This window comes from Nerophis lumbriciformis, linkage group LG12, assembly GCF_033978685.3.
Source record: "Nerophis lumbriciformis linkage group LG12, RoL_Nlum_v2.1, whole genome shotgun sequence".
Taxonomy (NCBI): Eukaryota; Metazoa; Chordata; class Actinopteri; order Syngnathiformes; family Syngnathidae; genus Nerophis; species Nerophis lumbriciformis.
In genome coordinates this window covers 33,356,997-33,373,440 of record NC_084559.2, presented here as the reverse complement: position 1 = coordinate 33,373,440, position 16,444 = coordinate 33,356,997, and the positions used below count along the sequence as shown (strand labels likewise).

The 16,444-nt window shown below is 38.9% G+C and overlaps 1 protein-coding gene across 1 annotated transcript in view; it reads right to left on the bottom strand.

Moving 5' to 3' along the window:
- Nucleotides 1–202: 202 nt before the first annotated feature.
- pole (polymerase (DNA directed), epsilon) overlaps nucleotides 203–16,444 on the bottom strand; it is a 59,806-nt gene continuing 43,564 nt past the window's right edge. Inside the window, exons 41-49 of the mRNA XM_061986415.1 lie at nucleotides 14,121–14,246; nucleotides 12,848–12,980; nucleotides 7,314–7,512; nucleotides 6,637–6,768; nucleotides 6,366–6,559; nucleotides 6,096–6,296; nucleotides 5,888–6,013; nucleotides 603–692; nucleotides 203–525 (exon numbers count right to left, since the gene is read on the bottom strand). Of these exons, the coding sequence (XP_061842399.1) occupies nucleotides 403–525; nucleotides 603–692; nucleotides 5,888–6,013; nucleotides 6,096–6,296; nucleotides 6,366–6,559; nucleotides 6,637–6,768; nucleotides 7,314–7,512; nucleotides 12,848–12,980; nucleotides 14,121–14,246 (1,324 nt within the window). The 3' untranslated portion in view covers nucleotides 203–402. The remainder of the gene's footprint in view (nucleotides 526–602; nucleotides 693–5,887; nucleotides 6,014–6,095; nucleotides 6,297–6,365; nucleotides 6,560–6,636; nucleotides 6,769–7,313; nucleotides 7,513–12,847; nucleotides 12,981–14,120; nucleotides 14,247–16,444) is intronic.

The window sequence follows — 16,444 nt, the reverse complement described above, 5'->3', positions numbered from 1 at the left end:
TAGTGCACCAACCCCAAAAACCTCCCTCCCCCATTTACACTCATTCGCACAACCTTGAAATAATAATTGCCTTGGTGAATTATTGAAAGGCATATTGCAGGGCTCAGTAAAAGTGTGGTTACAAAAGGATGACGGTCCCAAGAGATGATGGAATACAGAACATAATGCTACTTTTAAACTAGACAACGGCAAGGGAATACAATTTTCCAGTAAAAATATTTATTAACAGTCAAACTGAATGCGCAGGTATACATAATGATCATACTGTCACAACCAACATATCTACAGCCCACATAAATTGCATACAATCAGTCATACAAGTATACACACACTTAAAATAAGTGACAGTCCTTAAGACTGATGAACGTGCCACTCTAATGAGACGTTTGGTTTCCTGTGCCTTCAAGGAGCACTCTGACTCATATGTGGACTCATCACCGCCAACCAGTCGATGGTCTCCTTCAGGAAGCTCATGCTGTAGTGGGACGCAATGTTCCGAAACACTGTGATCTGCTCTGAGAAACTCTTTAAAAAAGGAATGAGGCAATACATTAATGAATACATGAACAATAATACAATGCGACACATTCAAGAGTACAAACCTTTGCTGGAAAAGACAGGTCAAAATCTCCTGCACATTTGCAGTAGAGAGGCATGTTTGCTTCCTTTACACCTTTACATTTGGTACACACCTACAAAACAGACAATGAACAGTTGTGGGGCTTAGGAGTTACTGCAACACTTGGATATAATTATTTTGCTTTGTATTATGGACAGTAATCATTTCGCAATTGAATTGCCTTTGGCTTTCATCTGAAGCAGGAACCTGTGACTCTGGCCCCAAAGCCTAATCCAAACAGACTAAACTAGTCGTCCATGCATTGTAATGAAGAGTATGTCATGGTCTCACATGACATTTTGGATTTTGTTCTTTATTTTCCTGTGTTTGGTATCATTCCCTGTTCTGGTGCTCTTGTTTCAGTAGTACTTGGACTCCTTGTTTTGCGCTACCTTAATTTTTTGCTCTTTTTCCTGCCAGGGCACTTGTTTTCTATTGGTAAATTAAGTCTATTTAAGTTCACCTGTTGCTCCTGAGCCCATATACTGCAGCACCACGTAGTGCATTTACATTTTCTTAAAACATACTCTACAACATTTTTGTCCTAAATTAAGCATTTTAAAGCATAAACAAGGCCAAATTAAGTCAAATATCAATAGTACAGTAGTATTGGCCATTAGATGAGACTAAATCACACGAGACGCAGTCTTTGAGAAAAAAAGAGGAAAATTAAGGGAAAAAAAAAAAAAAGCAAAATTTTTATCTACGCAAACTCCGGAAGAACATTTTGAAAATCAAGACTAAATTTTCTGCAATTGGGTGCATTTCCACATTTTCTTTTTTTTCTTATAGATGTAACTAGACTACTGCAACGCACTTCTTATCGGGATCCTCAGCAAGAACATCCAGAAGCCGCAATACATACAGAATAGTGCTGCTAGGATCCTGATGAGAGTGCGGAAATATGACCATATCACACCAACTCTCAAATCCCTTCACTGGCTTCCTGTTCCACTCAGGATTGAATTCAAAGTCTCCCTACTAACCCACCAGTGCCTCCATGGAAATGGCCCCCTCTACCTTAAAGAACTACTCACCCCCAAATCCTCCACACGACACCTCCGCTCCGGACAGGCTAACCTCCTCCAACCTCCGATGACAAAGCTACGTACAATGGGAAACCGGGCTTTCTGCTTCGCCGCTCCCAGTCTGGAACGCTCTGCTCTCCCTGACCACCCGAGGGCACCACAGACTGTGGATGCTTTTAAAAAAGGCTTAAAAACCCTTCTTTTTAAAAAAGCCTTTTTTTTAGATATATGCATACTAGTTTTAGCTATTTGGCTGTTCTACTTTTATTTGTATTTATTTTTTTATTATCTTTTTATTTATTTATTTTTTAATACACTGTAGCACTTTGAGGTTGTTTACTCAATGTAAAGTGCTTTTTACAAATAAAATCTATTACTATAATTATTATTATTATTATTATTATGTATTCTCATCTACCAACCTCTTTTGGCTGTCTTTTTGACGTTTACATGTCCCAAGTAATTTTATGTTTTTTAGTAGATAAATGTAATTGTAAAATTCTATAGCATGCATGCAAATAACTCTGTAAACATTTCCCATTTGGCAACTCTATTCTGGCCATGGTCTGATGACCTCCTGGTGCAGATGGCTCCTGTAATAGTGTTTACTCACATGTCTCCTCTGTACCCAGCCATGCAATCATTTGTCCATATAGTTGCATACGTATGTATGTTGTGTGTGTGTTTGGTATCTGTGTCCGTGCGTACGTATGTGATAATGGGAGATATGGGTCACAGGGGTATTGTTTTTAACTTTGTAAAGCACTTTGCGTTGCATTTATTTTATGTATGAAATGCGCTTTATAAATAAAGTTTGATTTGATTTGATTTGTAGCCACGCCCCATTGGGTAATATACTTCCGGTGTTGTGACCTCGGTTTACATCTGCACGTTAAAAATGTACCTTCTCGCTGGCAACTACTCTCGAACTACAACTGGTTCGGAACTAACAGTATTCGGATTGTAATCATCCAAATATGATTAGCAGCAAAGTGGACAGCCGTCAACGTTGTGGCTTGGAGAGCGAACGAAGGCAACAACAAATAAGCTAGCTAGAGGGTTGGCTGACTAGCAAGCTTGTTTCGGTGTTCCTGATATTCTCCCCGTCTTGCAACTCAGTGCGGCGTTTAGGCAAGAGGAACAGCTATATTGTACCTGTGGCTGAGGCGAACGTTCAACAAATTGTATTTAGATTGTATTTTTATTCATTATTCATTCAAAAAAGACGGAAAATTAATGTTTAAAAATGCGGATTTCCGCATTTTTGTGGAAATGTTACATGCCTGACCAGTGTTGGGTTAGTTACTGAAAACCAGTAACTAGTTACAGTTACTTTTTTCCAAAAGTAACTCAGTTACTAACTCAGTTACTTACACCAAAAGTTACTTACTGTGAAAAGTAACTATTTAGTTACCGTATAAATAAATAATGATAAATGGGTTATACTTGTATAGCGCTTTTCTACCTTCAAGGTACTCAAAGCGCTTTAACAGTATTACCACATTCACACACACATTCACACACTGATGGCGGGAGCTGCCATGCAAGGCGCTAACCAGCAGCCATCAGGAGCAAGGGGTGAAGTGTCTTGCCCAAGGACACTCCGATTGCTGGTCCACTTCTTTTTTTTTTAAAGCTCCCATCAATGCCCTTTTAGCCTTCATTTCAGTACTGTTATTGCTATAATACAATAATACAATCTGTTGATCAACTTGACATGCATTTGCATCACTGAACTCTGCTAAGCAATATGGTCTACATACAACATACAAAGACAAAGATATGTTTCAAAGGGCCAATTTATTTCAGGCCAGAACAAATTGACAAAACTATTTTAAATAGCTGCAACATAACATAAATAAGTAACAAACAGCATAATAACAACATAGCTGTAAACCTGGCTTCACCTAAGGAAGGCACACGTGACATACACAAAGCCTAACCAGGCAGATTTGAATTGTTGTTTTGGGCAGTAGACGGGATCTTTGATCCAAGACACAACTTACATTTAACTAAAATGTTATTTTCTTTGTGCTCGACAAAAAAAAGAAGTGAGAATATCTCCATGTTAAGACACTGACTGCGGCTCCGTTGTTAGTAAACACAGACACGCCCTCCCCTCCCCACAACCACACCCACACCCAGACACACACAGAGCGCGCCTCCGGCTTGTGACACAGGAAGAATCAGAAGGACGACACTGCAGCACTCCAATAAAACACACTCAGATCTTCTTTTTCTAGCCGATACTACATAAAAAAACAACGTAAAATAACGCAGTAACGCATAATGTAGTAACGGTAACTGAGTTACTGAATATAAAAAATAACGCGTTAGATTACTAGTTACCGCCGAAACTAACGGCGTTACAAACCAACACTACGCCTGACACCAATCAGATCACACTGTTCAGTATTGTGGCCACTGATTGGCTCAGCCTCAGGCAGCATTACTATATTGGATTCAAAATAGTGTAAAGGTAACTAAGAAGATATTTTTCATGTTGGATGGCTCTCATAATGTTGAAAAATATATTTAGAAAAAGGTAGTTAACAGGTTTTTATGCTCTAGTTATGAAAATATTGGATTTATAATTATTGATTCCTTCTTCATGGAAATTAATTTACCGCGGCCATGACCGAAACCAAATTAACGTTGATAAACGAGGGATTACTATACCTCACAAATTGATGTTTGACCTCGCTGGCTTCTTGGTTTCACCATGAAATATATTTTCCAGGTGATGGATGGTCAAGTGGCTTCTTATATTACTCCTATTCCTTAACTTGTTGCTTGTTGATGATCCTTGCACACTTGTTGCACAGTGTTCACAAACTTTTTTTTTTTGCATGTCCATTCTCCCCCATTAGGAGTTACACCAAAAGGAAATAACAGCTTTATCACTCATTCATTGGACCGACAAGAGACTCCAACAACATGTTTTCTCCCCGATTGTTTTTGTGTTCACCGTAAAACCAAAATGCGTCCGTACTTCCGATTAAAGGGGAACATTATCACCAGACCTATGTAAGCGTCAATATATACCTTGATGTTGCAGAAAAAAGAACATATATTTTTTTAACTGATTTCCGAACTCTAAATGGGTGAATTTTGGCGAATTAAAAGCCTTTCTATTATTCGCTCTCGGAGCGATGACGTCACAACGTGACGTCACATCGGGAAGCAATCCGCCATTTTCTCAAACACATTACAAACACAGAGTCAAATCAGCTCTGTTATTTTCCGTTTTTACGACTGTTTTCCGTACCTTGGAGACATCATGCCTTGTCGGTGTGTTGTAACAACACGAACAGAGACGGATTCAAGTTGCACCAGTGGCCCAAAGATGCGAAAGTGGCAAGAAATTGGACGTTTGTTCCGCACACTTTACCGACGAAAGCTATGCTACGACAGAGATGGCAAGAATGTGTGGATATCCTGCGACACTCAAAACAGATGCATTTCCAACCGGACTGGACAGATCAGCTTTCAGGAAAAGAAAGCGGATGAGGGTATGTCTACAGAATATATTAATTGATGAAAACTGGGCTGTCTGCACTCTCAAAGTGCATGTTGTTGCCAAATGTATTTCATATGCTGTAAACCTAGTTCATAGTTCTTAGTTTCCTTTAATGCCAAACAAACACATACCAATCGTTGGTTAGAAGTCGATCGCCGAATTCGTCCTCGCTTTCTCCCGTGTCGCTGGCTGTCGTGTCGTTTTCGTCGGTTTTGCTTGCATACGGTTTAAACTGATATGGCTCAATAGCTTCAGTTTCTTCTTCAATTTTGTTTTTGCTACCTGCCTCCACACTACAACCATCCGTTTCAATACATGCCTAATCTGTTGAATCGCTTAAGCCGCTGAAATCCGAGTCTGAATCCGAGCTAATGTCGCTATAACTTGCTGTTCTATCCGCCATGTTTGTTTGTATTGGCATCAATGTGTGACGTCACAGGAAAATGGACGGGTGTATATAACGATGGTTAAAATCAGGCACTTTGAAGCTTTTTTTAGGGATATTGCGTGATGGGTAATATTTTGAAAAAAACGAAAAATAAAATAAGCCACTGGGAACTGATTTTGAAAGGTTTTAACCCTTCTGAAATTGTGATAATGTTCCCCTTTAAAACTTCAGAGGAGGTTTCAATAGTTTTCACTCTGCTTGCTGGCACTGCACATCCCCAATGGCGAGTAATGATTGCTCCTGTGTACAGTATCTTACTGCTTTTGACTCACCAGATCCTGCAATGTGAAGCTCATCAGCTTCTTCTGAAGAGCCTCCACCAAAGCCATTTCTATGGACTCCGTCTCATACTGGGTCTGACAGTTGGAGCAGAACCACTGCGGCAAGACGGAGCCGTCCTAGATGGAGAGGAAATGACAATTGACTAGATCAATAAGAAGTAAAACTAGGACTAATACAAGAGCCTCTGTTGGAGTTTACTTGTGCAACAGATGGGTCTTTGCAAAGGTCGAGGTCACGGCAGAAATTGCAGTTGTGGCAGATGACTTCAGGCAATATGTAGGAGTTGCAGGGGTCGCGAAACTGGGCTTCTTCCGAGAACTCCCCGACATCCACAAGGCGCAGGAGGTCCCTTTTAAGTTTGTTCACCTGGTTCACAATGTTGCTGTCCAGTGAGAGGACCTAAACACAATAAGGAAAATATTAATACGCTGGTTAAACATTGGGAATGTACTGTTTGAGGAATGTTACCTGGCAGACATATTTGATGAACTCTAGAGCCGGGTTGTTCAGAGGTAAATGTGAGCCTGGCAAGACGGGGAACATCTCCGAGGGCTGAGCCACGTTCCTGCTGCCGGTTATCTTTCTTTGGATTTTTTGTGTGATTGTGAAAATGTTCTGAGTCAGCTCACTGGACACGTACTCCTGAGAGAAAGAGATCATTCCTACGGCAGAGATTTGAAAACCATGAGAGATCTAAATATTCATTACAAGAATATTTTTTTAAGAGGCAGCATCATACCTGGAAGAGCGCTCAAATCCCCGACTGCCTGCTGGGAAATCTGGCTGCAGCCACGTCTCTTGACCGGCGTTTCACCAGGAGTGTTGCGTCTCAGCTCCTCTTTCATGCTCTGGTAGACTGCTGCGATGTAAGCTGGGGGTGGGGGGAGTGATTGACATCGTGTTGAGATGTAATACCATTGTTATATCTCCATATCTGCCATGTACTTCATTTAACAATATGTTTTCCTGCAACCACTGCTGTGCAGTTTTGCACCTCTGCAAACTATACTGACAATATTACTCTCTGAATCCCTAATAGTATTAAACTCCAAGGACTTGGCGTCCACATATGTGGACATCACATTTTTGGTTGTGCATACCACAAAACCGCACAGTTGTTTTCTCTTCAAGACCCTGGTTTCCACTTACGAGGATAATATACTTTCAATGAGTGGCGGAAGAAGAGTGTACCACAATGTATTTATACTCATTGGGTTCTAAAGAGCCCAAAAAGACCCCCAAAAAATGCATGCCATACAAGGGTTTGGGTCTTAAGAGGCTACGCAACGCTTATAATCTGATAAATGTTTTACAGTTTTTTTTTAATTGGATCTAACTGGCTTGTGAGTAAACAAAAACAATACATGTGAACCAGTAATAATTGTCACATACTAACTTGTATTATGCATTTGGTACCTGACACAATCATGAGAAAGTAGTTCTGGCAGGAGGCAGTTTGCGGCAGATATTGCATGATGTTCCAGTTGCTCTCAATCAAATCCTCCACCTCATCTGTTTGGGCATCTCCCTCATCATTTGCTTCCTCCTCCTCTTCTTCTTCATCCTCACTGCCATCCTCTTCTCCTTCTTTTTGTTTCTTTGGTTTGGTTCCTTCCTGAGAAACCACCACAGAATGGCGGCAATTAGATGCATATACAGCAGGGGTATTCAACTAAATTGTTTTGGGGGCCACATTTCCAAAACGCAAAGGAATTCACTATTGGGCCTTTTTTGTACAGTACAGGCCAAAAGTTTGGACACAACTGATGGTCCCAACCCCATTGATAAAGCAAGACATTCCACTAATCAACCCTGATAAGACACACCTGAGAAGTGAAAACCATCTCAGGTGACTACCTCTTGAAGCTCATCGAGAGAATGCCAAGAGTGTGCAAAGCAGTAATCAGTGCAAAGGGTGGCTATTTTGAAGACACTAGAATATAAAACATGTTTTCAGTTATTTCACCTTTTTTTGTTAACATAACTCCACGTGTTCATTCATAGTTGTGGTGCCTTCAGTGACAATCTACAATGTAAATAGTCATGAAAATAAAGAAACCGCATTGAATGAGAACGTGTGCCCAAAATGTTAGCCTGTACCAGAGGTGGGACCAAGTCATTGCTTTGCAAGTCACAAGTAAGTCTCAAGTCTTTGCCCTCAAGTCCGAGTCAAGTCCCGAGTCAAGACAGAGCAAGTCCGAGTCAAGTCCAAAGTCAAGACTGGAAAGTCTCAAGTCAAGTCCCAAGTCCTGCATTTTGAGTTTCGAGTCCTTTCAAGTCGTTTAACCACAGACTAATATATTTACACAGATTGTGTATGCTTTTAAAATGCTGTATTTATTTATTAAAACAAGTGCATTTGAAATTGCAGGGAAAAAGATAATGCTGACATTGCACTTCAAAATAGCACTATTAACCAGTCATTTTAAACATGTAACTCATTCCTTTACAGAATAAACACATTTGAAAAAAACAAGTGCAACTGTACTTATTTGCACAAAAGTGTTAACATTGTATTTCAATGGCATATTGCATTGTAACTAGTTCCACAGCAGTTTCTATCCTGTTCTTACCTTATCTCATTGATCTCATCTCATACTGTATGTGTGTTTATGTGTGCGTACACATGAAAAACATAACAAATATATGAACATAACAATGAACAGAGTTGTACTTTTTAGATGTCAGGACCCTATGCAATATGTACACATACTCTTAATATAGTATACATTTTAACTGACCTTTATTTGACTATGTTTGTCTTTTTGTAGGTGGCTAAAATACGCGGTGCTGCTGACCACCGTCTAACTTTACGTTACTGTGTGTGATACATTGACTAACGTAATGTTACTGTGTGTGATACATTGACTAACGTAATGTTACTGTGTGTGATACATTGACTAACGTTACGTTACTGTGTGTGATACATTGACTAACGTTACGTTACTGTGTGTGATACATTGTCTAACGTAACGTTATGTGTAGGTACCTCATGCAACCCTGCTTAAAAAAAAATCACTTGACAAAAAGTATGAATAAGGTAGCAAACTGCAGTGGACGCAACAGATTGCCGTGTTTGCAATGACGTTGTAACCATAGACATCTTATAAGTAGACGCAGGTTGCTGTGACGTGAGCAATTTGGCCGCCATCTTGAAGTGGTGATGAGGAGCCGGCGAGCAGCCTAAACTGACAGTTGACAGGTAGAAAACAAAGATGCCGGGCTGGTGTTCAGCGTTTTCCTGCTCAAATGAGCGGACTGTTGAAAATAGGAATCGGGGGATTACTTTTCACAAGTAAGATTTAACATTAACGTACTATTGGTTGTATCTTATGAAAATAATATTACCACAGAGTTGAGAAGGATCAAAGATCTTCAATATTTGTATGTGAAAATCACAAATAAATCTTCTGGGGGAGGATGACGCCCCTGCAGGGGTTTGGTTTACAAACTTTCAGCCCCACCTAAAACAAAATTCACCAGCCGCCACTGATTATGATGCATTCTCATTTTAGGCAAAGTATAAGACAATACTTTCTTAACAGTATAATTGTAACCAGGAATAAGTCTTCAAGTAACAATATTCAAATACTAACATTGTTGGGTAAAACAGAATTTGGTTTTATTCTGAATCCAGTGAAACAGATTGGTGGTTTTAGCTGATATGAAGACTTTCAGGTGTTTATATGTGTTTATGTTTAAGTATTTGGCAGACGCTTTTATCCAAAGCGACTTACATAAAATAATACATATAAAACAATCACTGCAAATATTATCATTTAAGGGAAGAATGTAATAGAAAATATCAATACAAAGTGTCAAGACAGAATAAACTCTCTGCTGCTGCAGCAACAGAGATACAGTCTATAGGTCCCTAAGATATATAGATATCTAATGTATTCATACATTGTTTATGTAGGATATACGCATGTATATATAACCTAATCATATTGTTTCTTCAACTTAAAAATAGTTTACCGTTTTTTCCCCTTCTCTAGGATTATAATCCCAGTTTTGATCTCGGACGTCTGGTCACTTATAGCATATAAGAATATTATATTACTGTTAAGCAAACTATGAATACTAAAACACGCCAAAACATGTGTCTGTTATCATAGCTACACGTATGACAAAAAAGGGGGGTGAAAATCAGTGGTATTCAGTCAGGTAAAATGAATTAAATGCGCTGACAGTTCATTGTTCCTGCCAAATGAATTGCACTGAGTGGAGCGGATCACCACTCCAAGATGGCGGCCCCGCACCTCGTCTGCGCCAGTAGGCAGTAGCGCTCCATGCTGCGTCTACTTATAAGATGTCTATGGTTATAACGTTAGCAGTGAGTTTGCAGCCTCACTGATTTAACTACACAGCAAATACAAGTCACGTAACTTAGCCAATAAACGTTATCTTACATTCAAAACTTACCCTTCTTTGTGCAACTTCAAATGTTGAACGTTGTTGCGTCTCCGTCTGTAATATTCGAACTGCGTGATTTCCATACGGCAATTCGTTTTTTGTTGACCAAGTCGTAGTTTTTATACCCGAACGAAACCAACTTTGGCATAATTGTTGCGTTGTTTGACAACTTGTTCGGTGGTTGTACTGCAATTTGATTGGATGAATGCTGCGTGATGAAAACAACGTAGATCTAATTTGATTGGCTGTTGTACTGACAGCACACCAGCTGACAGGAACAACACGCTGAGAGACACAGACGAAGAAAATGAAAAATACGGAGCGCTCCCAAATAACTTTTTAAGCGTTGGATTTTGGGGAAAGTAGCAAGTCATGTCAAGTCATGTCAAGTCAAAAGGCTCAAGTCCAAGTGAAGTCACAAGTCATTGATGTTAAAGTCTAAGTCGAGTTGCAAGTCTCTTTACATTTTGTCAAGTCGAGTCTAAAGTCATCAAATTCATGACTCGAGTCTGACTCGAGTCCAAGTCATGTGACTCGAGTCCACACCTCTGGCCTGTACTGTATAATTTGAAGAATCAACATCCTCAACAGTAGACATTTGAGTTTGGTCAATTTATTTTGTCAGAGTTGAAGAAGCGCTATGCTGCTTTTTTGGACCTTTGGCAAAAAAGCTTGCCAATGATCATCTCTATGACAGCACTCTCGTGGTTTTAAGAATCTGCTGCAAAAATGTGTTTTTAACTGAACTTGTGGGCTACCAGCTGAATAGCCCAAATAATAAAAGACAGAGGACGTAAATTGGAACCCTGAGGAACATCACAAGAAATTGAAGGAATTACCACAGACTGCATCTGAAGTAAACAAGCTACAGCAACACTACAGTTACACGAATCACATTAAGAAAAACATTTGTAACTGCCAAAAGAGAAGAGGGCTTAAAGGGGTGCCTTGAAGAACCACTTAGTTATGTAAATCACAAGTTTGGACACCAGTGTTTGCGAGCAAGGAAAAATGTCAATGCAAGGGTCTGTCAATGTGTTTACAGTGGTCCAAATTCCTCTATACAACAGTAGCACTCTATAGTTTACAGCACAGGTGACAAACTCAGGGCCTGGTTGCCAGATCTGGCCCGCCACATCATTTTGAATGGCCCGTGAAAGCTTGGAAATAATATGCATCAATTTTAAGTACCGTATTTTTCGGACTATAAGTCGCAGTTTTTTTCATAGTTTGGCCGGGGGTGCGACTTATATTCAGGAGCGACTTATGTGTGAAATTATTAACACATTACCGTAAAATATCAAATAATATTATTTAGCTCATTCACGTAAGAGACTAGACGTATAAGATTTAATCGGATTTAGCGATTAGGAGTGACAGATTGTTTGGTAAACGTATAGCATGTTCTATATGTTATATTTATTTGAATGACTCTTACCATAATATGTTACGTTAACATACCAGGCACGTTCTCAGTTATACTCCGGAGCGACTTATAGTCCGAAAAATATGGTACTTTCTTTCTTTTTCTATTTTGACAGAAAAAAAGACATGTACTGCATGCAGTTATACATCTATTAAACGTTATCTATCTAATACTAACCTACTCCGTGGCTTAGTGGTTAGAGTGTCCGCCCTCAGACCGGTAGGTTGTGAGTTCAAACCCCGGCCGAGTCATACCAAAGACTATAAAAATGGGACCCATTACCTCCCTGTTAAATCACTAAAATTATTCCCGGGCGCAGCCACCGCTGCTGCCCACTGCTCCCCTCACATCCCAGGGGGTGAACAAGGGGATGGGTCAAATGCAGAGGACAAATTTCACCACACCTAGTGTGTGTGTGACAATCATTGGTACGGTACTTTAACTTTAACTTTATTGCAACAGATATATTATCATACATTCGAAACATTTTTGGGGTAAAAACATACATAAATATCTACTTAGCCTTATGATTTCACAACAAGTTATCCATCAAATTGTACACTGTAAACACTGTAAACTGTAAAACAGCTCAGTCTTCAGAATCCTACCGTAAGAAAAAAACTGTGGTACCATTTTTACATTTACTTTGACAACATCAACCACATTTTTTAAGCAAAACAACAAACAAAAAACTGGCAGCTCAATCAACATAATTTTACAGTAAAAAAAGTGTGAGACCATTTTTTTGTAAAAATTCTGCCATTTTTTGGACAGCAAAATCCACAGATTTTTTTCCCTTACAGTGTAGGTAAAATGTACTGTACATGTACGAATCAAATGCATAGGTAACCGTGTGACAATATCATGCAGCTAATCTTTGTACATGTATGTTTCTTTTGTTAATGTTACAAGCGGCCGGCCCTCTGAGGGCAGCCAAAACTGCAATGTGGCCCTCAATGAAAACAAGTTTGACACCCCTGTTTTACAGGGATTTTCTGCAAAAATGTATACAATATATACTATATAGTATATAGTATATAGTATATATATAGTATATACTGTATAGTACAGTATGTTCCAATAACAATTAACTGTAGGTATGACGTACCTCTCCATACAAGATGTTAGAGGGAAGCTTTCCTTTCACGCCGCCATAGTTGGCTGGGTCCATCCATACCAGGAACTCCCAACATCGGGAGAAAGAGACGGATAAAGAATGGAAGATTTCTCTTGAGTGTATGCTAAAAAACAGAAATATAAAAGGGGTTAGTGGTTACTATAGTTACTATGTATACTCACTGCATCCACACCAAGGGCCTGTTCTAAGAGCTAAAAAACAAGTACTGTTAACCCATACTTGCCAACCCTCCCGGATTTTCCGGGAGACTCCCGAAATTCAGCGCCTCTCCCGAAAACCTCCCGGGACAAATTATCTCCCGAAAATCTTCCGAAATTCAGGCGGACTCAGGTCCGCGGTGTGCCTGCCCAATGACGTTATAACTGTAGAATGATCGAGGGCGAGTTCTTAGTTCCTTATGTGGGTTTATTGTTAGGCAGTTTCATTAACGTCCTCCCAGCGCGGTAACAACACACAACAACAGCAGTCATGTTTTGGTCTGCCGTAAAACAGTTCGTCTGCCGTAAACAGCAATGTTGTGACACTCTTAAACAGGACAATACTGCCATCTAGTGCATTTGATGAAAGCACTTTTGTGCGTGCCACACAGCAATGCATCATCAGAGAGAACGTTCAGCATGGTTAGAAAAATAGTGACAGAGAAAAGAACAAGGATGGACAATTCAACCCTTAACTCAACAAGTATATGTGTAAATAAATGAACACTGAAATTCAAGTATTTCTTATATATATATATATATATATACAATAAATAAATATATATTTATAGCTAGAATTCACTGAAAGTCAAGTATTTCTTATATATATATATATATTTATATACATATATAAATATATAAATACACTCCTCCCCTCTTAGTCAGTTTTGATAAATCACATGTTGTGCCCTAAATGATAATATTTGCATTTTCTCCTCCCAGTATCGCAGCCGTTCTGATAATCAGCATATATTGTGTATATACATGAAGGCAGACACGCTAAATGGATTGTGCTCTCTATTTTAAGAGATACAATCCTTTGTGCAGGAGCTTTGTTGATCAGGTTTGCGTGTACTATCAAGTTTGCACGTTTTAAATACATGCAAACTTTTAGTAGATCAGGCCCTATATGGACAAGTATCGGGACTCTTGGCCATTACAGGAAGTGAAAATGAACAATTATTTTCTAGAAAAACAAGTTTTAGGAATGTATTGGTACTTTTGTATGTCTATTTCTTGCTAAATATTGATAATTAATATCAAACCTGTTGGTGATGTACTCCACATAGCCAATGGCATCGTCTATTCTTCGTTTTTTTGTACACAGGATGATCCTGTTGAAGTTTCCGTATACCACAGTGGAGCCAAGACGTTTGAACTCTGCAATCAACCTGTCAGCAGAATGAAAGATGGATTAATAAGGAAATTACAGTAAATGTAATGGTAACATTCTATTTTACCCCACCATCATAATAGAGTAGTAGTACCACACAAAAGCGCGTGCAAGCCTCACATATCTACAAATATTTTTATTACAGTATTCCCTCGCCACTATGTGATTCACTTACTATGGTCTCAGTGCATTTTTTTGTTTGTTTCATATACATTTATTTATAAAGTTCAACATTTAAAAACAAATGAAAACACGAAATAACAAGGACAATTAAAACTAGTACAAAAACAGTACAATACAGTGCCAGGGGGTTGTTAATTCAATAAAGTAATTATAGTAGAATGTAGGGCTGGGCGATATATCGATATACTCGATATATCGCGGGTTTGTCTCTGTGCGATATAGAAAATGACTATATCGTGATATTCGAGTATACGTTCTCACACAGTTGCTTTTAACTGCAGGCATTACACTACAGGCGTTTCTCACTCTTTCTTGTCTCTCCTTCTCACAGAGACTTAAACAAGCGCACCTTCTTACATATGTCACATACGTATACGCCCTCGCTGAGCAGAGAGGTAGCAGCATGGCTAAAGGTAGCTGTGGTGCGAGTGGTCATACGAGAGAAAGAAGGTGCGAATCTGGTAACAAATGAAGGAAGAATTAATTCCTAAGAAAAACAGCACGGGGTCCATCGTCTGGTGGTGGTTTGGCTTCAAGTGGGAATATGTCGAACGGACAACCGTAATTTGTCAAGTGTTGGGCAAAAGCGTTGTACAAAAAGTAGCATTACTGCTAATATGTAGCATCATTTGAAAAGTCACCCGCTAGAGAATGAAGAGTGTTTGAAACTCTGCATGTCAACATCTCCGTTTGGTGCCACACCAACAAAATGCCGAGCAACCATTTCCACATCAACACCGTATGAAAAAAATAGTCCACGACATAAGGAGATAACGTCCGCCGGAACCTACCACATAGCGAAGGACGTACACAATTTGATTTCCTATTATGCAGCTCATTTTTATTTGACAGTTATTGAAATATCTTGTGTGACATCATGCACAGAAAGTGCACTTTATTTGTTTTAAACTATTATAGTGGCGTTCTGTCCAAAAAGTGCACTTTAATTTAGTGTTGTTTTGATTTGTCATCTTAGTGACATCATTCACAAAAGTGCACTAATAGCTTGTTTTAAAATGTCTCTGACAATCTTGCACGTTCTGTTTTGAAATGACATGAATGTTTGTGCCACTGCTTAATAACTGTTTAATAAATAGAGTATTGGTAAATTGACTTAGTTGTGATTTCCCTCTCTGCATGAAAGTTTAAAATGAGCATATATTAATGCAGTATGAACAAGAATGTTTTAATGTACCGGTAGACACATAGAATCATCATACTGCTGTGATTATATGCATCAAGTGTTAATTCAAGGCTAAGGCAAAATATCGAGATATATATCGTGTATCGCGATATGGCCTAAAAATATCGAGATATTAAAAAAAAGCCATATCGCCCAGCCCTAGTAGAATGGAAAATATATATATATATTAATGTGTATAGTTATAGGCTCACACAAGTTTTGTAAATATTTTTAATTTGGAGCATAGCATTATAGTTTTCACAGCTTTTTGGTTGCTAGAGGTAGATAGCGTTTTAAAGTTACGTTCTAACTCTTTTTTTAAAGGCACAAAAAACAGGTTGGGTATTGAGAAACTTACATTTATGAATATTAAACTTAGCCAATAGTATAATGAGGTTGCAAAGGTAAAATTATTTTTCAAGTTTTTTCTCATAAAGTGCAAAATCCAAATAGCACATCTTTAAGACAAAGCACATATTTGTCATAAATATTGTCCAAGATGAAACAACAGATGCCCTGCCATAGTGATCGAGTGCTTTCACAAGTCCAAAACAGGTGGTAAACAGTCTCTGGATGCCTGTTACATAAGGTGCAGCTAGCGTCAATGTCCGTCTTGTATCCAACCATCACAGTCTTTACAGGGTAATAACGATGCATGATTTTGAAATAAATCTCTTTGACTTTGTTCGTAAGTAAGTACCTGTTAGGAAGAGACCATGTTTTGACCCAGCAGATGTCCTTCACAACATTATTCTACGACACAATCATTTTGGAATAAGCTGCAGATTTTTCTGATCAAATCAAAGTTTCCCCACCAGAGTGTCAAGTGG